At 58.3% G+C, this 24,090-nt stretch overlaps 2 protein-coding genes across 9 annotated transcripts in view; one reads left to right on the top strand and one right to left on the bottom strand.

Moving 5' to 3' along the window:
• Positions 1-9,532, top strand: part of ARHGEF18 (Rho/Rac guanine nucleotide exchange factor 18) — an 81,542-nt gene extending 72,010 nt beyond the window's left edge. For all 4 annotated transcript variants that reach the window (XM_034657709.1, XM_034657707.1, XM_034657708.1 and 1 more), the window contains 10 exons: positions 397-488; positions 2,430-2,612; positions 3,790-3,927; positions 4,288-4,409; positions 5,086-5,142; positions 5,238-5,285; positions 5,403-5,873; positions 6,129-6,456; positions 7,268-7,393; positions 7,480-9,532. In XM_034657709.1, the coding sequence (XP_034513600.1) occupies positions 397-488; positions 2,430-2,612; positions 3,790-3,927; positions 4,288-4,409; positions 5,086-5,142; positions 5,238-5,285; positions 5,403-5,873; positions 6,129-6,456; positions 7,268-7,393; positions 7,480-7,628 (1,714 nt within the window). In that variant the 3' untranslated portion in view covers positions 7,629-9,532. The remainder of the gene's footprint in view (positions 1-396; positions 489-2,429; positions 2,613-3,789; positions 3,928-4,287; positions 4,410-5,085; positions 5,143-5,237; positions 5,286-5,402; positions 5,874-6,128; positions 6,457-7,267; positions 7,394-7,479) is intronic.
• On the bottom strand, positions 8,846-18,388 carry PEX11G (peroxisomal biogenesis factor 11 gamma). 5 transcript variants are annotated; one of them, XM_034657711.1, is made up of 6 exons: positions 18,136-18,297; positions 17,302-17,391; positions 16,808-16,996; positions 14,644-14,822; positions 12,267-12,389; positions 8,846-11,755 (listed from the first exon to the last, which is right to left on the bottom strand). In XM_034657711.1, exons 1-6 carry the CDS (start codon positions 18,136-18,138, stop codon positions 11,521-11,523), a joined length of 819 nt encoding a protein of 272 aa, XP_034513602.1. In that variant the 5' UTR covers positions 18,139-18,297; the 3' UTR covers positions 8,846-11,520. The 5 variants fall into 5 exon arrangements, with proteins under 5 accessions (XP_034513602.1, XP_034513603.1, XP_019658058.2 ...); XM_034657712.1 differs by having other exon boundaries at positions 12,327-12,389; XM_019802499.2 differs by lacking the exons at positions 17,302-17,391; positions 18,136-18,297 and adding an exon at positions 18,314-18,388.
• Positions 18,389-24,090: the final 5,702 nt, after the last annotated feature.

Raw genomic sequence — 24,090 nt, 5'->3', positions numbered from 1 at the left:
CTGACTGGGGAAAGTGGTCTGGGCCTCAGGCCCAGGCAGCCTGCTGCTGCTCCCTCTTTTTATGCCTGGAAGCTTCCTGAACCTGCTCAAAGCTCCCTCAATACTCAGTTTCAGCTCTGCAGGTCCCCAGGACATGAGCTGTCCTCAGTCTCCTCCCCCACATGGTGACCAGGCATGGAACCTGTGGCCGGTGACGTGTGGACGCTTGGAGACAGGATCAGTGCCAATGGCCGCCTTCCTCTTCCCCCTCATGCTTCTCCCGCCCCGTTAGCAAGCCCAGTCACCCACAGGACAAGACACTCTGAGCAGCTGGTCCTGCCGACAGAGCTCAGTGCCCATCGCTGAGGCCAGCCTGCCCATGAAGCATTGTTGCCCACCTGCCCCCTGTCCCTGCAGCTGTCCGGACGAGGAGGAGGGGCCCTTCAGCGAGGCTGAGGAGGAGAAGAAGGTGTTCGAGGCCCGCACCCTGAGGCTGAGGGACTTCCAAGGTAAGGGGAGTCAGTCTGGACCTCCGTGCCCACAACATGTCCCCCCGTGTGGTGAGAAGGCCCTGGGACCGCCAGTGGCATTTCTGTTCTGTCCCACTGGGATTGGCCCTGGAGCAAATCTGCACCCGAGCAACCAGGCGTTTTGCTGTGGGCCGTGTCTCATCCCGCAGCTCTACGGGGCCTTTGTGGTGAGGCTTTGTCATGAGATAGTGGCGCTTGGGGTCCCTGAGCCATTTCCAGACATTCTAGCTTTGCCATATGCCCTGCCCCCTGCCTCGGACCCTGTGCAGCAAAGAGCTTGCTGTGGGTGTCCCAGGTCACATACGTAAAAACCCCAAGAGGACTTGGAATAGCACAGGACCCCACAGTCTCCTTCTAGAGCCTGGCAGACCCAGACCAGCCCTGGCTTTGTGGCTGCGGATCTCAGCTTCTTCCTCCCTGTTTTAATCTGTTTTAACTACTTTATTTAGCTATAACTCAGACACGATACAATTCAGCCATTTAAAGTGCGCCATTCGGTGGCTTGTAGTCTCTATCACAAGATGGTGCAACTTTAGATCACAATTTTAGATCATTTTCATCACTCCAGAAAGAAACCCGTCCCCGTCACCTGTCACTCCTGTTCCTTCCTGCCTCACCCCCTGGTAACCTCTGTTCTACTTTCTGTTTCTGTGAATTTGCCTGTTCTGGGGACCTTGTGTAAATGGAGTCTTGCAGTGTTTCTCCTTTTGTGTCTGGCTGACTTCGCCGGGCGGGATGGTTCAAGGTTCAGCCACATTGTAGTGTGTGTCGGTTTCCTTCCTTCTTAAGGCTGAATACTGTTCCAGTGTCAGATGCACCCCATGGGCCTATCCGTTCCCCTCCCCGGGTTTAACAGATGCCTGTGAGATTTCGGTGAGGTCGTTGCCAAGAACAATACCGGGGACTTTGTGGTCTCAGTCGACCTCCCTCATCCCCTTCACTGACTGAGTCATTTATTTTTAAATCAGGGAGCACTTAGGCCATAAGGACATAAAATTAGGTCGTATGTATTTTCTATGTCTTTGTGGGGAGAGGTGTATGTTTGGGGTTACTCGTTAGCAGAAATGTCCAAAAGAAAGGGGGTGGGGGCACACCCCACTGACCCTGGAAGCACCATGCTAATCCAGTGTTCATTCAGACTCTGTTTCTGCCGGGTGGTAGTAAAACACATGTCCTGCATAGACACGTCTCTGCGGATGGCACGGTTCTCCAGTAGTATGGCTTCCTCACTCATTCCTGACAGGATGCTTCCAGCATTAGGAATAGATACTTTCTCTCTGGAGATAGTGTTTCCCATCTTGGATCAAAAGCTGGTCCATCAGGGACGCTCACCAAAATCAGGAGCCAGGCCAGGCCAGCCCTTCCCGCCATACTTCCTGCACCCTGCACGTTCCTCCAGGGTGACAAGGGTTTGAGAAACGGAAGTAAGACCATGACCGGAAGGGAAGGGACAGAATTGTGTTTTGCATGTGACATGATTATTTGCCTGGAAAATCTAATAGAATCAACTAGAAAAGTATTGGAACCTGTGAGGGCGCCCAGTAGTCCAGCTGAATGTGCCGTGTGCACACGGGCAGCCACCAGTGAGAAAGTTGCTGTCACAGCAACAACAACAAAAGCATAGAACCCAGAGACCTTAAGGAGTTTGGCCTAAATGCCTGAAGGAGTCGTGTCAGGAGAAGAAAACGAAATATCGTAAGAGTCTCGCTTAGGCCCACACTAATGAATCAGCCCGTTCTGGTCCTTGCGCTCACCCCACGGTGTTTGGTTTCTGTAATCGGGGCGAGGATCAGAAGACAGGGCTGTGCCCTCACCTGCCCCGAGGGATGTTGGACTCAGGGTGGGCTGCGGGTGGAAGCCGGTTCCCGGGGAAAAGGGCCCAGGAAGGCCAACCAACCCCTGCCTCTTGTTGCTCTGCAGAACGATTGAACCTGAAAGACCAGCAGATCGCGCAGAGCCTTGGCGAGAAGCAGCAGATCTACCTGGAGATGGCGGAGATGAGCGGGCTGGAAGACGTCGCTCAGTCGCGACTCCTCTTCCGAGGAGGGGATCCCTCCGAGACCGTGCAGGGGGAGCTGATCCTCAAGTCGGCCATGAGTGAGAGTAAGGCGCCACGCCTGGGGGTCCTCGGTGGGGGTGGGGGGTCCAGGCGTGCTGCTGGGAGCAGCGCCGACACCCCTCACCTCCTGGCGTCGGCTAGAGCCAGAAGGTCCGCAGACAACCCTGGCAGACTTCCAGCACCTTCTCCCGGGTACCTGCTCCATGCAAGTCAGCACCACACTAGGCCCCTGGGATTGGAAGTGGGCGGGTTCCCCCCACTCAGGAGGTTCTCCTTTCTGAGAAGTGGGTCCCTGATGATGTCCCCAGAAATCGTTGCACACCCACATGTGGTGGGTCACTTCAGAGGGCTCCAGGAGCCAGCAGGCCTCCCGGGAGGGCTGCCCCCATCTAGGCAGAAAGAGGCTACTGAGCATAGCGGCCACAGGAGGGCGCTGGCTAGTTCGCGGCCTGCCAGCTTCTGGGGCGCAGCCAGGGGCCTTGCCCGAGCCCCTCGCGGCCCCCACACAGCTAGCTGCTGAGCCAGCCCCACACGAGGCCCAGCGTGTGTCCGGCCAGGCAGCCAGGGCTCATTGGGTCCAGCAGGACAGCTGGCCCTGCTTGTTCAGTGGCAAACAAGAGAGACAGCTGCTGCCCTCTAGACCTTTCCTTCAGAGTGAGGGGAACAGAGACCAGAGGGGTCCCTTGTGGACTCTGCATCTGCTCAGTCTCGTTTCCACCAGCCACACTGACCTCCTGCTTCCTCACATTTCTTCAGTGGCCATTGTTCTTGGCCCCCTGAGAACCCTCTCGTATCCTGTTCCTCAGCCTGGAATGTTCTTCTCCCCACCTCCTCACTTGGCCAAAGCCTGTTTGTCCTAGAGCGTTTTGTGTGACCTGACCTGCCCCCAGAGGCCACTCTCCGGTGGCCTCAGACCGTGTGTATGACGGTCGACACACAAACACACACCCATGTTCTCCACCCGGCCCAGCGCATCCCCAGCCTCTCCCACACGCTGCCCCGTGGTCCAGCCTCTCCTGCAGACACGGATTGGCATGTCTGGTTGTAGTACCTGAAGTTGGCGAGTGCACAGGTCACGGGGGCTGAAGTCCCGTGTCGGGGGTTAGAAGACCATGACCAGCGCCCTGCAGGCTTCTCGGACCCGAGTCCCCAGGCCCCGCCACGCTGACACACACAGCACGGCGCACGGCATGACTCGGTTCCTCCCGCCTCCTTCCACAGTCGAGGACATCCAGACCCTGATCTGCAGGCAGCTGGGCAGCGCCAACGGCCAGGCGGAAGACGGGGGAGGCTCCGCGGGCCTGCCCCGCAGGGCAGAGACCTTCGGGGGCTATGACGCCGTGAGCAGCCCCGGCAAGAGTGAGTGGTGCTGCGTCTGCCTGGGGCTTCGCGGGGCCCCTCCAGCAGCAACAAGAGGCTGTGCGGGTTCTTGGAATGTTCCCAGTGGCAGAGCCGAGGCATTTGCTGCTGGGCATCGCCGCTGCTGCTTCCCCCCGAGTATGAACCCTCTGGTCAGGTTCTGGAACCTTCAGGGTGTTGTTGGTCAGACTCTGACAGCAGCACATGGGCCAGCCCCTCCCTCTCCTGCCGGTCTCTGTGTCTCAGATGCTGCCATGGCGGTCCGGCTACAATTTCCTACCTGGGTCTGGGGGGCGGGGGCCTGGTCCGGACCCCTGTGGGACCTGCAGCATCCTCACACGCCTGCATTGGGCTTTCCAGACGGCAGCTTGAAGAAGGCCTGCAGCAGCGACCCCAGCCCCCGAGACTGGCAAGGCCCAGTGAGCAGCCTGGACTCGAAGCCCTGCAGCGCCCCGGGGGCCTCTGAGGGGGCCCCACCTGCCGTACGTTGCTTCCTTAGGATGTTCCTGAGCCAAGTGCAGAGTCAGGCCAAGCCCTTTTAGTTCGAATTCACAAGCATGAGCAGCTCTATGTCTGGGGTTTTCTAGTTTTGCCATCTCAGGACGCCTAGCAACCAGCGCCGTTCACGTTGTACCAGGAAAGAATCTCAGCCCAGATGAACCTGCGGGCAGGCGAACCCCCACGTTCCCTCCCGCGCCTCCCGGGAATGGTACTAGGTGCCCAGGGCGGGAGCTGTGGCCGCATCAGCAGGCAAGGGGCGATGGGGGGACCGTGAGTTGTGAGTCTGCGCGTGTGTCCTCACGCCCGCGGCTGCTGAAGGGCCTGGCTGCTCCCTCCCCTGCGACTCTGGAGGCCCACCCTTACCAGGCGTGGGGGCCAGAGCGGGGTCAGGCTGCGGGTCAGGCTCAGCTCTGCTGCCCGCTGGCTTCCCTGCACCCACGCACAAGCTTCACCTCTGAGAGCTGTGGCCGGGCGTGCCTGACCTCCGAGCCTCCCCACAGTGAGCCCACCCGCCTCCAGGAAGGCCGCCCTGTGCCCTCATTTTCCAGGCACCGAGACTCGCACAAGTCAACTGACCAGGCAGGGCTGGGGGGCAGGGGTCTGGTCGGTAATAAGCAGGTCCTTAGCTCCTTGTGTTTGACGCCGTTCTCGCCACAGGTCGCCGGGCCGGGTGCGGAGTCTGGCCCCCGTCTGCCCGCAGTCCTGGAGTTGGAGGTAGGCTCGGGGCTCGTCGGTCTCCCCAGGGGCAGGCGTGCACACCCCACAGCGCATTGCGCAGGGGGCCAGCGTCTCTCTCTCCCTCTCCGCAGCTTGTCCAGCGGGTCCAGACCCTGTCCCAGCTGCTCCTCAGCCTCCAGGTACGGTGGCTCCCCGGGGGCGCGACCTTGCCCTTTTCCTTCCCCTGCTTGAGGTCGGGCTCTGGCGAAGGGCAAGCCTCGTCCTAAAATCAGCCCCTGCCCGCCGCGCCCCTGCAGGCAGTCATCGCCCAGCAGGACAGCTGCGTGGAGATGCAGCGGGCCGCCATCCAGGAGCGCGAGAAGCAGCTGCGCCTGCAGTCCACGCGCGGGAACGTGCTGCTGGAGCAGGAGCGCCAGCGCAATTTCGAGAAGCAGCGGGAGGAGCTGGCCGGCGTGCAGAAGCAGCAGGGCCGCCTGCGGCTGGAGCAGCAGCGCTGGGAGCGCGAGCGGGAGCGCCAGCAGCAGGAGCTGGACCTGGCGGCGGCCCGGCTGCGGCGGCGCGAGGATGAGCAGCTGCAGCTGCAGGAGCAGCTGAGCCAGGAGCGCGAGAAGCTGGAGCAGCAGCGGCGGGCCTACCAGCACGACCTGGAGCGGCTGCGGGAGGCGCAGCGCGCCGTGGAGCGGGAGCGGGAGCAGCTGGAGCAGCAGCGGCGCCTCAAGAAGCAGAACACGGTGCCCGGGGCGCTGCCGCCCGACCCGCCGGCGGAGGTGAGGGCTCGACGCCGTGCGGGCCGTGCGCGTGACCGAGTGTCACCGCGGGTGTGCGCTTCTGCGATTGAGGGCGACTCCGTGGGCCCAGCGCCGGCCCTGTCCCCAGACGGACCCTCCCGGCTTAGAGTGGGGCTGGGTGGACCCAGGGGGGGGGGGTGCACCTAGCAGACGGAGGCCAGCGGCGGGGCCGGTGCAGGGGCGGCCTCCGGCAGGAACGACAGCTCTGGGATCCGTCCTCTGTTGCTCGGACAGGCCCAGCCCCCAAGCCACACTCCCAGCTTCAACGGGGATGGCCTGGAAGGGCCCGCTGCCCTCGCCAAAGTGCCAGGAGCCCGGGCGAGCACGCTGCTGGCCGGGGCCGAATTCACAGAGCGCCCCGACGTGGCTCGCCGGGACAGCGCCCCGGCCGAGAGCCGGCCGGCCAAGAGCGACGTCCCCATCCAGCTGCTGAGCACCACCAACCAGATCCAGAGGCAGGCGGCCGTGCAGCAGCAGATCCCCACCAAGCTGGCTGCCGCCACCAAAGGCGGCAAGGACAAGGGCGGCAAGAGCAGGGGCTCCCAGCGCTGGGACAGCTCAGGTGAGCCCGGGTGAGGGGGCGGAGCTGGGCCGGGCCGGCCGTGCACTGGCGGGCCCTCCGCCCCACCCGGAGGTGCGGGGTGTTGGGCGCCTCCCCGGCCCCTAGGGTGCTGGACTCGCTGGTCCAGCTCTGGGCAGTTTGTGAAACCAGAGCGGCTTCCTGTGAGCAAACCAAAACGGGACCCAGGGCCATCCTCTGGAGGGGGCAACAGAAGGAACCTGGAAGGCACAGCTGGCGATGCCTGGCTACATGGCCAAAGCTGGTCCTCTCCCCATGTGGAGGTCTCATCCCAAGAAAGAAAATTAAAACATCAGACCCATGGCTTTTTCCCATCTCGGTCCTCAAACAGGGATCGGGGACGAGATAACATCTTGGCAGTTCAGAAAGAAGAGCGTGGGTCCCTTAGGGACATCGAGGCAGCCAGTGCTAACGCTCCCCACCGAGCCCCCGCCCAGGGACGATTCTCGTGCCTGGGTCTCTACCGGGTCCTCATCCCCCTGAGGGGCCACTGAGGCCCTTGCGTAGAGCACCCTGCAGTGAGAGTCCCCCAGTAGAGGAAAGCGCGGGGGCTGCCAGCATGCGGGCTCGGGCCAAGGGGAGCCAGCCCTGGGATGCTCCCCGAGGAACAGGGCCTGTGTCCCAGGGTCACTCTCTCGTCCCGAGGTTGAATTATTCCAAGGGCTCTCTGGTCAGGTGTCCCTGTCTGGGGCTTAACGGCTGAGTGGGTGTGTCCCTAGCCAAAAGGGGGGGGGCGCTGCTCATCTGCCCGGAGCGAGGCCAAACACCCCAGGCTGTGCCTTCCCTCCCTTAGCCTCCTTCGACCTGAAGCAGCCGCTGCTCCTGAGCAAGCTCATGGGCAAGGACGAGAACACCGCGCGGAACCGCCGTTCACTGAGCCCCGTCCTGCTCAGCGGCCACAGCTCCGTGCCCCCCGCAGGTGAGCTCAGCCCCCGCCCCCCGGGACAGCAGGGCCACCGCGGGGCCTGGCGGCTGCTGACAACCACCTCTCTCCCTCCCTTCCAGACCCCTGCTGCTCAGCCCCGGCCGACGTCCCCCCTGAGGGCTTCCCCCTCAAGCCCGGGGGCGCCTCCGTGCCCCCCTCCCCCTTGCCACTGCCCACCACACCACTCGACAAGGAAGACGGCAGCAAGGAAGACGTCATCTTCTTCTAGAGCGTGTGGCTCGAGGTGCAGACCCCTCCCTGTCCTGCTCTCTGGGGAACAGCCCAGTCGTCCCTCTCCTCGTCCCGAACAAACCACCACCAACGGCCGCCTGGCTGGGGCCAGGGCCAGGGCCAGGGCCAGGGCTGGCCCGTCATCTCGAGGCTCTTTCTGTAGGATTAGCAGTGGTGCCTGGGTAACTTTCTAAACCTCTTTTTTTTAACACAGAAAGGAAAGTTTTTAATCAAAGGTTGAACCAGAGCTAACCTGAGGAGGCTGTGTCCGGTCGTAGCACCCCTTTTGGGTAGGGAGACGTCGACTCCACGCCGTTTTTCCAAGGTAGTGACAAACAGTGGTGGCTCTGCAAGATGCCTGATGACAGGTCAGACTCCAGTCTGAGAAGCACGTGCTGGCCCTGGGCCAGGCTCCACAGCCACCAGGAGACGCCGGAACAGGTCATTAGGGTCCCAGAAGGGGCTGGGTGGTGTCAGCAGGATCCGCTTCCAAAGCAGAGACTTACCTGTGTTTGTGGTGAACCTCAAGGCCAGGGCATGAGCTCAGATGGGGTGGCACACAGGCCACCCAGGGACAGAAGGCCACAGAGCGGGGCGTATGAAGAGGACGGCCAGTGGCACAGATGACAGGTTCCATAGGTTCTGAAAGGGACGGACCATAACTCATTTTAATTTGACAGAGGTTTTTAAAACCTGCTTTTGCCAAACTTGGTGCTTTCTAAAGGCACCTCACCACGGCAGCATGTGTCTGTGGGGTTCAAGGGCACCAGCCGTTCTCCGAGCGCTCCGTCTGTCCAGAGAAGCCCAATCAAGAGCTTTAGCCAGGGCCAGCACGCTCCTGAGGGTCCGCAGACGGTCCTCAGCCCCCGTGAGATGGCCGGGTTTTCCTGTGGCTGCAGGGAGGAAGGCCCCAAGGGCGGGTGTCCCTCACCGACGGGCAGGTGCTGGTACCAGGCACGGAGCAGTGGGGCCACCCACTGGGTGAAATGCTGGAGGGGTCACACAGGGCCTGCAGACCTCAGATGGGCAGATGGCTCCAGGTGCCTCGTGTCCAGTGAGCTGTGCTAGCTTACGTCACCTCCTCTGGAGGACAAGGGCCACCCACCCGCTGCACAGCTCTGGACGCTGGGGACCGAGCTGCATGTCCAGGAACACTCTGGGGCCGGCCAGTGGGTCAGATGCACACACTTCCACAAGCTTGGGTGCAGGGCGGGGGGTGGGGACACTCCAGCCTTTGCTCCCCAGGCTCCCCCACTGAGCCCAGAGCCCGGTCCCTCCCAGCTGACCAGTTCTGAACCTCTCCGGGCACAGTGAATGGTGTTCCAAGCCCGCTCCTCGGAGAAGCTCTGCCTGCTCCCGCCTCCCTCGGTCCTGTGACGCGTCTGAGCTCCTCCGTGCCATGTCTGTGATCAGTGTTTGTGTTTTCGTACCGAGACGTCTCAGCACTTTAGCAAAGTTGACTTAAGTTCCTGTCCTATTGTGAGGAGAGCATTCCGGGGCCCTCGTGCTGGGTGATTTCACCGCCACACGCCCCTGTCTGCCTGCTCTGCTCTGACCCTCCGAGGCGCCACAGTTCCTCAGCCGATGACAAGTCCAGGGACTCTCTGCGCGGCCGTGTGGCGGGAACTGGGGCGTCCCGCCTCGAGGCAGTGTTGGCGGCGGTCCGTGTCTCGTTCGGGCGAGGCCACTCCTGGGGAGAGCCCGATTTTCCTTGTACGGTTGGTGGTTGAGCAGACCCTCTTATTTCTGTGGAACCCGTGCACGTCTTTGTTCTTTGTGACCATGATCTTAGTCCACCCGACAATTACTTTTATGATGATTGCAGCATTTCCTCACCGCGGGCTCTTCAGACCCGCCTTAGAACTTAAGACCTGATTCCAGCAATAAAAGTGTCGAAGATGAGCCGACGGGAGTGTTCATTTGGGGGTTCGGGGTTTCTTGTAGCATCATCGTCCCAAACGTCAGTGCCGTAAGGGTGCTCACCTCACCGAGCGGGGCTCCCCTCACACGCTCCCCTTAGGAAGCTCCAGACAATGACTGCAACCAGACGTTGGAGTCAGAGGCAGCGGGGTGCCGGGGACCCCCAGGAGAAGCAGCCCTCCAGACGAGGCTGCAGTGTGGGGATGCGGCCAAGGCCTCCCTGCTCTGGCACGGCCCCCTTCCATTTAGGCCTGTTCCCGTGCTCTTGGGAGGTCAGCCTCCTGGACAAGGAGCCATTGCCCAAAGTAGGGCCTGCTGGCTCCTGGGCCATCCGCAAGGCCCATCTGCCTCCCTGCTCCCTGAAGGAGCTGAGTTTGCGTCCTGAGAAAACCCTTTCAGGCCCCGCTCCCGGGAACTGACTGGCTTTGCCCCCACCTAAGAGGCCGAAGTTGCCAGCCCCGGGGAAGGGCACGGGGCAGGGGGTGCGGCCACACTACAGGTGGGGCTTCTCGATAGCCCAGCGTTGTGTCCCAGCACAGCCTCAGCCCTGGCATCTGGCTCTGCCTAGGCCCATGGGGACACCAGCCTGCTGGAGGACCTGTGAGCGGACAGGTTACATGTGTGGGTGTTCATGGCTCCCCCACAATCATACTGCTCTGAGTGCCAGGAAGGGGGCCTCTGCTAAGGGCCAAGGTGAGCACGTCCCCCTCTGCAAGAGGTGAGGGGGACACTAACCCAGCCTGGCCCCCTCCTCTCATCCAGATGGATGGGTAGGGCAGGGCGCTCCAGCCAGGGCCGGGTGGAGGGTCTTCTGTACCCCGTGTTAACCCAGAGGGGCCTCCACCCCAGCTCTTCCCACCCCATAGCCTCCTTGTAGGACAAGACGGGGGGGGTGTCACATGAAACCTGATCCCCTCTGCTTTCCGGCTAGGACTCAGAAGTGGAGGGTCCGAGGACACGTCAAGAGGGGCAGGCGTGGGCTGGCCACCATCTGCAGGTGCCTGCCTGAGGCCACACACACACAGGGCCTCTCACGTGTCAGCCTGGAAAACAGACACATCCATGATCCCCATGAGGTGGGAGACAGGAGCCTGCGTGGCCTGGCCCTGGCTCGGAACCCATAGAACACTCAGACCGGCCCTGGGCCCAAGCCGTGGCAGAGTGTGAAATGCTTCAGCCACAGCAAGCACCCTGGAGCTGCCCAGAGGGACAAGACACAGGCGTGGCCTGGTGGGAGGCGGCATCCGTGGCCCCTGTGCCCGAGACGAGGCATGGGAGAGCGGCTCCCCTTGGCTGAAGGCCGCTCAAGGCCAACAGGCTGTGCTCGCAAAGTTGGAGAGGACCTACTGGGCCAAGCACGTTCCAGAAGGCAGGCTGGGGAGGTGTGGTTTCCAGGTGGCACCTGCACCCCCTCCGAAAATGCACAGGGCTGCTGCTGCCGCTGTGGAAACCAGGTGGGTGAGCCAGGGGGCCTGCAGGTGGGAGGGGCAGGGGGCCAGTGACTGAGAAACAGACTCTTGCACCTGGGCCTGGCACCAACACGCCATTTAATCGATCACCATTTCGACTTTCCTAAGGCCCGCATGGCGCACGCCGTCCTGGCTCCCGGCTCGCCTGTATCTGAATGCAGGACACGGGCCAGGCGAGGTGCTGTGAGGCCCGCAGCAGCCTTCTCCGCATGTGAGGCCTGGGGACCCCTCCTCTGGCCCTGAGAGAAGCCTCGGCCACAGAGCCCCGGCCTAGATGGAAAGGCCCTGGCCTCAGCCCCTGGGGGACCTCAGCCCCACCGACATCCTGCCCCACCATGGGCCTGTGTCCGAGGCGGCCCCGTGCGTTCTCTGAATTACACCTCCCTACACCTGGCATTGATTCGCTCAGTTACAGACCCAGCCCCTACCCGAGTGATTACTGCTTTGTGGGAAGGGACCCTCCAGTGGGGTTCCGGCCACATCCACACCTCCCAGGCCACATCAGGGGGTGGGGGCCTCAGCGTGGCCGCCGGCCCGGACAGCCTGGTACACACTGAGGAGGGAGGAGACGGTACCGAGGAGGCCCACGAGCCACGGGGGGAAGCGGCCGGCCCACAGGACGCCCGGAGGCAGCCAGTGCACGGCGTTGGCCAGATCGGCCACGTTGCTCAGAAGGGTCAGCACCTCTGACTGGACCTGGGCCTCCATGGCCCTCCTCTTGGTCCGGGGCAGCCGGCTGTGGGAGCAAAGAGAAGATGCTGGGGAAGACCCATGCACACCCACGCTCACCCCAACAGGCAGGAAGAGGTGACAGCAGAGTGAGAAGTGGTGGGGCTGAGTCCCTGTCACACCCCCCAGAGGGAGCCCACCATAGGAACAGGGCACAGCCTGGCAGTGGGAAGTTTCAAACCCACACCTCAGTCCTCTGGGCCCTGGAGACAGGCAAGGAGCTGGGGGGCACGGGGAGCTGCTCAGCGGGCACAGCGTTGCCCCACATCCCTTCTCAGGATGAAACAGTGACAGTGACTACAGTCCTCAAGAAACCACTCTGTGTCATCATCCTCCGGGCTGGGGGTGCAGCCATGAGGGCTCAGCCGCTTCCTGCCGACAGGTCCTCAAGCAAGCCTCAGTTTCCCCATCTGGGCCAGCCCCTGGAGCTGCTGTAAGGCCCCCCGCGCAGGCCCGCACAGGGGGGAGGCTGAAAACTGGTGGCAGCTCAAAGCACCTCCCCGGCTACGAAGACTCACCAGGGTCCCCAGCTTGGGGGAAGATGTCGGCCTTTCTCCGGGCAAAACCCAGGGTCATACCTGGTGAAGGCCACCGCGGGGCCCCTCAGCCTCCGTCTCAGCATCAGGATCATCCTCAAGGACCTGCAAGGGGCAAGAAAAGCAGGGTGAGGGCACAGGGGTTAGCTCCCCATCGCCGCAGGTCCCCTGTGAAGTTTGCTGAGCTCACTGGGTGCCTCCTGCCGCCCTGGGCCCCAGAAGCTCGTGGGGACTCCTAATTTGGACCCTGACTTGCCTGCACTGTCCACACAAGATCTGGAAGCATCTAGTGCTTCTGATGTCAGAGCCAGGCGTGGGTCCCTGTCCAGGTGACCTGTCCCCAGAGAACAGGGGACACAAGTCCGCACCTGTAGTGAGGTAAGTGGGTCTCCATCAGAGCCACCTGGAAGACTGGGGCAAAACGCCAGTTCCTGGGCCCGGGTCCCCAGACTAGCAGCATCCGAACCTCTTGCACCTGGACATCTGCATTTCAGCAACCTCCCTGGTGATTCTCAGGCACCTTGGGGTCCTGCGGACCCCTGGTCGGGACCCCCACGCTCGCTCGCACCAAACAGGAATGATGGGAGAAGTGTCAGCTCTAAAAATGAATGGGCGGAGCACAGACGATTTGAGGGCAGTGCCACTCCTCTGTGATACCGTAACGGTGGAAATGTCTCATCACACATCTGTCCAAGCCCTCAGGACGCGCAACGCAGAGCGGATCCTGATGTAGACCACGGACTTGGGGTGCCCCTGACTCGTCGACGTGGATCCATCGACTGCTGGGGGAGTTTGATAATGGAGGGGCCGCGGGGTGGGTGGGGATCTGTGGAAACTCTCTTTACTTTCGGTTCAACTGCGCTGTGAAGCTGAAACTCTAAAAATAAAAGTCTGTTTTACAAAATTAATGGGGGCGCCGAGGTGGCTCAGTCGTTAAGCCTCTGCCTTCAGCTCAGGGTCATGATCCCAGAGTCCTGGGATCGAGTCCTGCAACGGGCTCCCTGCTCAGCGGGAAGCCTGCTTCTCCCTCTCCCTCTGCTTGTCCCTCTCGCTGTGTCTCTCTCTGTCAAATAAATAAAATCTTTTAAAAAATAAATAAATAAAAATAAAATAAAAAATTAATGGAACCGGGGTGCCAGGCTGGCTCAGTCAGTGGAGCGTGCCACTCCTGGTTTCGGGGTTGTGAGTTCGAGCCCCACATTGTAGAGATGACTTAAAAATAAAAAAATCTTTAAAAAAGAAATTAATGGAAGCAAGGCTGCTCTAAAACAGGAACGGGAAGCCTCTTGGGGCCAGAGGTCCCGGGCACTCTGAGGAGAGGCCGTGAGCCAGTCCCCAGGTTGCTGCGGACTCGGGAACGTCCACAGCGCAGCCCGCGGTAGGGAAGGAAGGCCAAGCCAGGAGAGAGGAGGCAAGCTGCACCCGGCCCACAACAGGGGGACGCCTAGACCAAGGGCCCTCCACCGCCGGTGTGTCGGCAGGGTGTGAGATCAAAGGCCAGAAAGAACCACCAGAGTATGGAGAGTGGGGCTGGACTGTGGATGGTTTGAACCTTCCACTCCGGGTGTGTTCATCTTCCAGACCACCGATGATAAGAGTATCATTAGGGCAAGTGTCAGCCGGGAAACAAGGGCTGCTGACCGTCAGTGTCTGGCCCGAGACAAGTGGCAGCTGACGTGGTCCCCGCCCCCTCCCTCGGGGATCTGAGAGGCCTGCCCCGCCTGTGCTTTCTGGGCACGGAGCTCGGAACAAACCCGCTCAGCACATTTACAGAGAGGGAAGTGTTCCGGAGGAAACCATTATCTGAAAGTTCTAGAAACAGTATGGGTTTCAGAAGCACACAGCCAGTCATGACACTCCTCGCTGTTCTCTCTGGGAGTGTCTGCCGACGACCGCGCACGCACAGAGACCCGGGGAAAGGCAGTCCCACCAGCTACTTCTGTCTGGGCCCGGACTTGCTGCTTCCTGGGTCCAGGGGGCACAACCATGCCCTCCAGAGATGTCCACGCCCTCACCCCGGGCCCTGTGTGTTCCCTCACAGGGCCCTCACGGCGGGGAGGCAGCAGGGTCGGAGTTGGAGAGGTGCCCAAGGAAACGCGCTGTGACCTGAAGACGGAGGGAGGGACCAAGAGCGAGCCAAGGCAGGCAGTGGTCTCTAGAAGCCGAAAAGGCAGGAATGGAGTCTCCCCCGGAGCCTCCCCAAGGAGCACAGTGAATCCACACTGGGCTTCTGACCTCCAGAGCTGTGAGACTGTGTGTGTTGTCTAAGATCAGGGTTTGTGGGGGTCTGTTACAGCAGCTGGGGGGGTGGATTTAGGGAGGTGCCCCTTACGGACTGGCGGGCGTGAAGGCCACGTACCTGGCAATGCCCAGGAGCAGGGAGAGGCCCCAGAAGGCTGTGCTCAGTGTCCACCACCGGGCAGAGTCCACACGGAGGATCCTGGCATCGGCAGCCCAGGCGATGTGCTCACAGGGATAGTAGAGCTGGTCGGCCAGGTTGCCCAGGACCGACACGCAGCGGACAAAGATGTCCTCCTCCTGCAGGGCCAGGAGAGAGGGGGGCGTGGGCCTGGATTCAGACCTACCAGGCCCACCTCAGAGACCCAGACCAAGCCAGATGGCAGTCACGGGGCAATGTCCAGGCCCCCGTGAATGGCCACTGCAGGGGAGGAAAGGCCTGATTTCTGCTTCTCAGCAGTGTGGTCACCATCGCCCCTGGAGCAGGTGTCCACCTAGCTGCACAGGGGATTCCCGGGACACTTCAAAACCCCGGCCCCAGCCCCAGGGATCCTGCCTCACTAGGTCTGGTGTAGGCCCTGGCACCAGATGATTACCAAGTAGGACAACTCAGGATGCCCTGCATCAGGGCCTTCCCACCCCGCGCCCGGGTCTCCAGGCCAGACTCCCTGGCACAGGGCTCCAGGAGAGCTGCCGGGGGGAGGCGGGGGTGGAAGCCCTGCAGCGCACCCTGACCTGACAGGGCAGGGCGGTACCCTAACACGCTCAGTGCCGACAGTAAGCGGACACTAGGCTGCAAGGCTTGGGTCACCTCCCCAAGCCAGAAGGGGTCACCAGCCCTGCAAACAGGCAAACTGAGGTCCTTAGGGGAAGCTGCCACCTGCCCTCCTCATACAAGGACAGGCCTCAGGCCTTCGAATAGCAGAACCCAAGCCCTCGACCAAGTTTCGAACCATGGCCTGTACCCAGTGAGGCGGGGCCAGTTGAGGCTGCAGGAGCCTGGTGCCGGGGCCACATTTCCGGGCCCCACCCCTCAGCACTCTGCCCCCTGGAGGCCTCCAAGCTGCCCCCCTCCCCTGTCCTTACTTCCTGCCTTCAGCCCTCTCATCCTCAATGCCTGCCACACCCCTCGCCCTCCTCTCCATCTTCCCAGGAACCCCCTCCTGAGCCCCCTTCCTTCCTACTAACCTCCCTCTGGATTCTGAACCCCACTCGAGCTCCCCCATCCTGCCTGGGACCTTCTGGTGCGTTTGGCGTATTTCAGTCCTCACAAGAACAGGGCCCTCCCCGCCTCCTCCCCAGTGTGCTCTTTCCACCAGGGTCTCCAGACAAGCAGCGAGGCCGAGGACCTAGACTGGGGAGGAAGAGACACTCACAGGGGCTCAGACACCTAAACACTGGACTCAGCAAGAGGAGTTCTTGTTCTGGCCAAGGGATATACAAGGTGCAGAGGGCCCCTGCCCCTTGTCTAGGGACGAAGAAGAGAATTGGTCCGGGAAGGGGTCCTCCGGGGACACATGGGCACCATACCCTAATCGAAGAAGAGGATAGGAGACAGGCATTAAAACAGGAGGAAAAGTCCAGAAAGCACGTGAGATTGAGGTGACTGGGCCACAGGCGCTGAAGTGGACAGAGGGTGGATGCATCCGAACGTGGAGTGGCTCAGAGAGGGGATGTGGGGGGTGGGACAGAGCAGCCCAGGGAGGGGCTTCATTTGGCCAGGTTGGCCCAGGGCAGGTTCTGAGTCCATCCCCTGGGGAAATGTCCCCTGTTGTAACAGCAAAATCAACGTGTCCATCGGCAGGGGATCAGTTAAATAAATCACCATCCAGCTCTCCGGCAGAGTACTACGCAGCGGCAAAGAAGGGAGGAGCTCTGTCTGGACTGATAGGGAGCGACCTCCAAGCTGTGCTGTGTAAGAGAAGAAAGCAAGTGCCGAACCGTGTACAAGGCACACGACTCATTACGTAAACAAGGTGATTTGCCTGCACACGGACGGGACACCTCATGAAGGAATCACAGAAAGCTAACGACAGTAGTTGCCTCTGAGGAGGAAAACCAGTGGTGAGGGGATCAGGAAGGAGGGAGACTTTTTAATGATACAGCCTTTCGGAATGTATGCACATATGAGGCCTTATTCATTTAAATTCAAATGACAACATCGGATCATCTCACAAAAGCAAGCAAAATTTTTAAAAGTAAGAAAAGGCCCACACCGCTGCCTTTAGACAAGTCCATAAAACACCAGTGGCCCAGAGTCTAAGGCCCCACACTCCCCCCGTTACCTCTGCCCCCAGGCCATACTGCTTCGTGTAGACAAACATGGCCACATCGTCAAAGAGTCGCAGGATGGTCCTACAATGGCTGAGTTGGGAGGACAGGGTCAGCAGGCACGTCCCCACTTCTGAGCTGGCTGGACTTCGTTCCACCAGGACCCCGCCAACCAGTTGGAAGCAGTACCCCAGCGTTCGGATCTGTGGGAAACCAGAAGCAGTCAGCACGGCCCTGCTCCTGGGCTGAGCTAGATTGGCCCCCACATGGTCGTGGGTCCCATGGAATCAAGTTGGGGGTCGGGCGGCTTGGGCAGACTAGAACAACAAACTTCCAGTAAAAGATGAAAGCTTAAAGAGATACTTGCAGGTAGGACACATGGAAAAACGTGACCTCACTGTCCAAAAGTCACTGTGGAGACCCTAAGAGAGGGCTGGCTGGTGTCACTGAGGGGCATACCCTTTGGAGACAGATGGGACCGAAACAAGAAAATGCAACCATTTCGCACCTCGTGGGTCCTCCTTTTCCTAGCAGGCAGGACGACGAGGTGGACGCATATACTCGTCTCTACCCAGCTGGACCAATGTCTGTAGCTGGGCTGCGGAGTGGAGAAGTGATTGGGCCTCAGCCCAGTGAGCCAAACGGTAATCTGCTTGAATTACTTCAGTGAGAAGGAATCCACTCATTGTGTGATTTGGGGCACTGGGAACCGGGTCAGCTTCACCACCCTTACATCTTTATTTCAGCTGCTTTCCAGAAATTGCTCTTTCCTGTTGTTTTATATATTATTTTCACTTATAATTTCTTTTCAGTCCCTGTGTAATAGCAAAACTCTGCATTTTAAATGTACAGCTTGGGAATGTATTAAAACCTGAATGCCCAATCATAAGGGATTTGAATGGAACCTAACTGCCCACCACTGGTACATTTCCTGGTACAACCTAAATGGCTACCTATAAGAGAAAAACTTATATAGCAACATGCTGAGCCTCTGCCTTCAAGGGCCTTCCAGCCATATGGGAAAGCCCTAAAAATCCTAAATCCCCCTATGAGATTGTCAGGGACAACCCAGGACCAACTACAGCGGCCCAGTCGGATCCTAAATGCTCAACTAGAGATTTGGTTGGCCTGGAAATGTCCAGCCAGGGTGAACTGAACCACCTAAGTGCCCAATTGGAGGGGATTTGGTCGCAACCTCAATGTCCAGCCATACAGCGGATGCTGCAACACCCTAAGTCCTCATACGAGACTGCCTGGGACAACCCAGTGACCACCTTCAGTGGTCTGGTCGGATCCCCAATGTCCAAACGTGCGGATTTGGTTGGTATTGAAAATAGCCCACCATGACGAGTTAGCAGGGACCACCTATATGTCCACCGCTAGAGGACAGGGTCGGGGCCCAGCCTGGAGAGCGCCTCTGCGACGGGGGATCCCGAGCGACCCGCCCCGTTCTGGCCTCGGTCTCCAGTCTCTGAGCTCCGGCCCTGATCCGGGACAGCCGCGCTCCGCCCGAGCCTCACCAGGCGGTCCCGACCCCTGTACGACTCCAGCGCCGACGCCAGGCCGGTCAGCGCCGCCATGGCAACTCCGCCGTGACGCCACCGTGACGTCGGCGCGCGGCGCCAGGGGCGGGAGCAAGGCGCGAGGCCACGCCCCCGGGACGCTCTGCGCAGGCGCCGCCGCGACCCTTTGTCCCTGGGCTGGTCCTTTGTCTGCTGCAGGGAGCGGGTCGGTCCGCAGCTTAGTGGTCTGCACGTGTGCGCTCAGCCGGGCATGTGCGCCCAGAAGGCCCGGCCCTCGGAGCCCGCTGCCTTCTGCCCCGCGACGGCTCGTCTTTTCAAAGTTAACCGTCTTCCAACCAATATCCAAGCGAAAGCACCAACCTGTTTGCTCGGGTTCAAGAGCGGATTTTTCTTTTCAACTTCTGTGCTTCACCCTTTCTGCGTTGTCTGCGCGTCTATAGTGAGCATATACAGCTGTTGTAAATCCATAAAAGGCATTTTGAGAAAGTTAAGGAAACTTATAGACGCTTTCTAGAATAGGCGAGATTCTGGTAACTGGAGTTGCTCTGAAGAGGGTAACTGTGGGGCTGGGAAGAGGATGTTAAATTGTTCACCTTTGTGCCAGTTTGTGGCTTTCACCCTCCCCCGCCCAGTTTTTTTGAGATATAACTGATGTACATATCACTGTATGAACTTCAGGTGCACAGCATAAAAGTTTGACTCAGACACCGTGAAATGATTACAATTCAGTTTAGTTTAACAACCATCACCTGGTATCATTTGGTAGCTTTTGAATTTTGTGCAACATGCATGTATTCTCTCACCAGAAAGTCAAATGAAATTTTTCAAAAAGTTACCATGACCTGTTTCCCTTTTTTTTTTAAATTGTGGTAATATTCACGTAAGAGTCACCGTTTTAAGATGTACAATGCGGTGGCATTTACAACACCCACCTGTATAAACATCACCCCTTTCTAGCTTCAAAATATTTTCATCATCCTCAGAGGAGACCCTGTAATTCTGGCAAGGAGTTAATCTATCCCTCCCTACCCCAGCCCCTACCCTCCACCATCTGCTTTGTCTCGGTGTGCTTACCCATTCTGGATATTTCCTATAAATGGAATAGTGCGATATGTGACCATTTGTGTCTGGCTCCTTTCACCGAGCACCATGTTTCCAGGGGTTCATCCACATTGTAGCTTATATTAATACTCCCTCCCTTTTGCGGCTGCGTAATATTCCCTGGTATGGATCCACCACATTTCATTTATCCATTCAGCCACTGATGGACCACTGGGTTGTTTCCACGTTTTGGCGACTGTAAATAATGCTGCTATGACCCTGGGCGTGTGTGTCTCTGTTCAAGTCTCTGCCTTCAACTTCAGTCCCTTTGGGTAGATACCCAGGAGTGGAATGGCGGGGTCATATGGTAGCTCTATGTTTGACTTTTCAAGGAACCACTAGACTGTTTTCCACATCGGCTGCACCACTTGACAGTCCCCCAGCAAGGCACAACATTCTCCACGTTCTTGCCAACACTTTTATTACTGCCTTGTTATTATGGCCATCCTGCTGTGGGACATGGTATTTCACTATAGCTTTGTTTTGTATTTCCCTAATGACTCATGATGTTGACTGGTTGCCTTTTGCTAAATATTTCCCCTTGATTTCAACTTCTATGACTTCCTGCCTCACTCCCTTCTTTCCAACCACGCTGCCTTCCTCCTGGTCCTTGAAGTTACAGTACGCTCCTGCCCCAGGGCCTTTGCATTGGCTGTGCCCTCTGCCTCAAATGCTCTCCCTCCAGATTCCCGCATGGCCCCCTCCCTCACCTCCTCCCCATGTTTACTCGAACATCATCTTCTCATTGGACCTTCCCATCACACCCTCCTGGGCACTTCCTACCCACATTTCCTGCTGCCTATTTTCCTCCTAAGCTCGGAATAATATCTGACATAACTATATCGCTTCTTCATCTAGTTGCCTAGTTATTTGTCTCTCAACAGAATGTGAGAACTTTGATCTGTCTTGGTCATAGCTATGAACCCACAGTCTGGCACAAAATAGTTTCTTAATAAGTACCATAACCTGCAGGGCTCAGCTCCCCGCCTAAAGCTCTGTGCTCACTCTCCACCCACATGATCCTCGATCCTCGGAAACCTCCGTCTACTCCCCACAACTTCTCTGCCCCCTCTTCACTGGCCTCCCCCTCATGCCTCTTTAATCCTGACCTGACTCCTGCTCCCACCTGCTCCCACCTGCCCCCGGACACATTCCCTGTGCAACCCGATCCCCACACTCAACATGTCCCAGCATCATCCGGAACATCTTGCTCTCCCCGTCCCCATCTCAGGGCTGCCCCGTCAGTCACAGACCTGGACATTGTCACCCTCTTTCTCTCCACACACGCCCCTCCCGCATCCCAACAGTCACCAAAATGTCACTAGAATCCATCCACTTCTTCCTGGCCCCCAGCCCCCTCCATAGGCAGCCCCCCTCCTCTCCCCAAGCCCTGGACTCCAAGCCCCGCCTCCCCTAGGTCTGCCTTCCCTACATCTCAAGATGGGGAGTCAAGAGACTCTTTAACTGGGGGCCTGGGTGTCTCAGTCGTCGAGCGTCTGCCTTCGGCTCAGGTCGTGGTCCCAGGGTCCTGGATTGAGCCCCGCATCAGGCTCCCTGCTTGGCAGAGAGCCTGCTTCTCCCTCTCCCTCTGCCTGCTGCTCCCCCTACTTTTCCTCGCTCTCTCTCTGTCAAATACGTAAATAAAATCTTAAAAAGAAAAAGAGAGAAAGAGACTCTTTAACCCCCACATCTGACCACAGCCCTCCTTGCTTAAGACTTAGGGACAGGCGTCTGTGCGCCCCCGGCTCCCAGCTAGGGACACTGTTCCTGCAGCAGAAAAATGCCAAACCAAGTCCAAGGCCTGCAGAAGAAGAGGGTCTTGGGCTGTTCTGCTGCTGAGTGGCTAGATCCCTTCTCTTGAGCCCACGCTGTCCCGGACAGCTTCCGCAATGGCACAGTGCGTCTCTCTGAGTGACTGCTGAGCTCCAGGCCCTGTGCCAGGCGCCAAGCAAACAGCACTGAGTCCTGCAAGCCCTGCCCAGCCCTTCCAGCATCCTCCGCCATCTGGTTAGGGCCGAGCTTGACCTTAGAGAGAGAGACGGGAGCTAGCCTGGCGTTCACAGCTGGCCTTGTTGTTGCTAGGAGCTGGCCTGGCAGTCCCAGCTAAGCCCTGGTGTTCTCCTGTGGGACATAAATAATTTTTCAGAATGCCAGCAATGGACAAGGCCACTCCGTGACCGTGCTGGAACAAGACAAAACATACTCTCTCTGCGACCACGTCTGAATGAAGGCAAAACATGAGCATTGTCCAAACCACAGCAGCAACCAGACATTCCCTTTTCCTGGATAGTCTGTGTGGCTGCTGTTCTTTTACCAATGACAGCTTTATTCTTGCTTCATTCCTTAGACTATCTGATAAAAACTAAGACCGTCAATAACAGAATTACCTCTCCGCCTTTGCTTCCCAACAGCATCGAGGATCCACCTCCTGGGTCCTTCTTTTCCCAGCAGGCAGAAGGACTAGGCTGAAATGTGTATTTGCAACAACCTGGCTGGGCCCTCAGCTGGGCTCCAGGCAGGGGAGCCAGTGATGGGACCTCAAACCAGTGGACAAAACAATAATTTGCTTGAATTCAGTGAGAAGAAACCCACTCAGTAAGTAAGTCCTAGAGAGGTATCAGCTAATGTTACCATGACAGTTGTATTGCAGTGTGAATGTATCAAATTAATATGTTGTGACTCTCAAACATAGGCAATGTTATGTGTCAATTAAGAAAGAGAGAGAAAAAGAAAGGGAGAAAGGGAGGGAAGGGGGGGTGCCTGGGTGGCTCAGTGGGTTAAGCATCTGCCTTTGGCTCAGGTCCTGATCCCAGGGTCCTGGGATCGAGCCCCACATCAGCTGAGCTGGGGAGCCTGCTTCTCCCTCTCCTCCCTGCTCGTGCTTGCTCTTACTATCTCTGTCTGTCTCTCTCAAATAAATAAATAAAATCTTTAAAATAAAAAAAGAAAGAAAGAGAAAGGACCCATTTTGTAGCTGATGTGGGGTCATGAACTGGGGCCCTTGTATCTTTATTTCACATATTGGGTTTTTTTTTTTAAGAAATTGTTTTTCCATGTTAAAAAATGTTATTTATTGTGATAAAATATACATAACATAAAATTTACCATGATAACTATTTTTAAATGCACAGCTCAGTGGCACAAAGTGCATTCACACAAACACCCCCACCCTCCATCTCCAGAACTTTTCATCTTCCCAAACCTAAGTTCTGTCCCCATGAAAGATTGACTCCCCCTTTCCCCCTTTCCTATTATTGTATGTATTATTTTCATACAGGATCTTCTCAAAAGGGAAAGTCAAATTCCCCACCAGTAAGAGCATGAGACTTCCTTGAACCTCCCCGGAAGCACGGAAGAGAAGCCTGTCTCACACCCACAGGGCCCCAGGGAGGGCACTCTCCCCCACCCCCGCCATCACAAGTAACAAGCTTGAATTTGTTTAGGACCACGGATGTGTTCCTGAAGGTCTTTGGGCTGGGAGGGCACTGACATCCTTAAGGGGACCTTGGAGGTCTGTGAGCCCTGGGATGACACCAAGCATCGCGGTGACCCAAAGACCAAAGACACTGGCTGGTCCTGTGTGGGGAGCATCAGGAAGCCGACCAGCAGGAAAACTTAGGGAAATGACAGTCATGAACACCAGCAGCCTACTGCCTCAGATCCTCCCCGCTGCTTTCCGAAGTGGTTACCATTCTCAGCCCCATTTTCCAGATGACAAAACTGAGGCTTCGAGAAGTCCCGTCACTTGCCAAGCTCTCTAGAGCTCTCGGGAGGCAGGATCCTTTGGTCTCATTCCTGATCTTCCTCCCAGCTGCCCTCAAGAGTTGCTGGGGGACCATTGTGACAGCACCGTCTCAGTGGAAGCTCTTTGGTCACAATGGGCAGGGCTGGACCACACCAGGACGCAGCCTTGGAAGGAACATGAGAGCATCCTCTGGGAGACTGGGGACAGAGGGAGTCTCAAGGGTCAGGCCAGTTGCCAAGCGCAGCTTCTAAGACTCGTTAGTCCCATGCCGCCCCTTGAGGTAAGTACCTTATCCTCATCCCTGTTGTGGAAGCTGAAGCTCACAGGACCCAATTACTTATTCCAAGGTGACCTAGCTAGTAACTTCCGTTCTCAGATTCTCCATCAACTATCTGAAGACTTCTCAACTCTCAACTCTTTTCAGTGCCAAAATGATCAAAAAAGCAAACATAGACACTGAAAACCTGTGGTCTTGTTACAATGCTTGATGCCTGCTTTCTAAAGAGGTCAACAAGAGCTAGCTGTGATCTGGGCAGGGGTGAAGCCTGCGCTAGGGGTGTGGTGGCACCCTCGGGGCTGGTCTCTGAGTGGCTGGGAGGAGGGGGAGGGGGAGGGAGACTCTGGCGCTCTGAGCAAAGGCAAGTAAGTCCCAGTCAGCTAAGTGGGGGGCCGACAGCGGGAAGCTGGAGATCAGGGAAGTGGAGTGAGAGGTGCCTAAGCCTCAGAGAGACTGAGGATAGGAAGAGATCCCGGAGGACAACGGCAGAGGGCAGGAAGCCCCATGAGGAGGTGTGTGGCAGAGATGGGACAGTGGCCAGGGCTGCGCAGACATTGGAGGGGAGAGCCATGGCCTTGACCACTGACTGAGGGTGAGGAGAGGGGGCTCCTGTATCAGACAAACCGTAGAACGCAGTGGTTCATTCTGCAG

This window comes from Ailuropoda melanoleuca, chromosome 4 (assembly GCF_002007445.2).
Source record: "Ailuropoda melanoleuca isolate Jingjing chromosome 4, ASM200744v2, whole genome shotgun sequence".
Lineage (NCBI taxonomy): Eukaryota > Metazoa > Chordata > Mammalia > Carnivora > Ursidae > Ailuropoda > Ailuropoda melanoleuca.
The sequence above is the reverse complement of the archived record's forward strand: the minus strand, read 5'-3'. Positions and strand labels throughout refer to the sequence as shown.

Coding starts and splice junctions, on each gene's coding strand:
- PEX11G (XM_034657711.1), bottom strand. Junction 12,390..14,643: donor CTGCTCCTGGGCATTGCCAG/GTACGTGGCCTT, acceptor TGCCCCTTGCAG/GTCCTTGAGGATGATCCTGA. Junction 11,756..12,266: donor CCCCCAAGCTGGGGACCCTG/GTGAGTCTTCGT, acceptor TTGCTCCCACAG/CCGGCTGCCCCGGACCAAGA.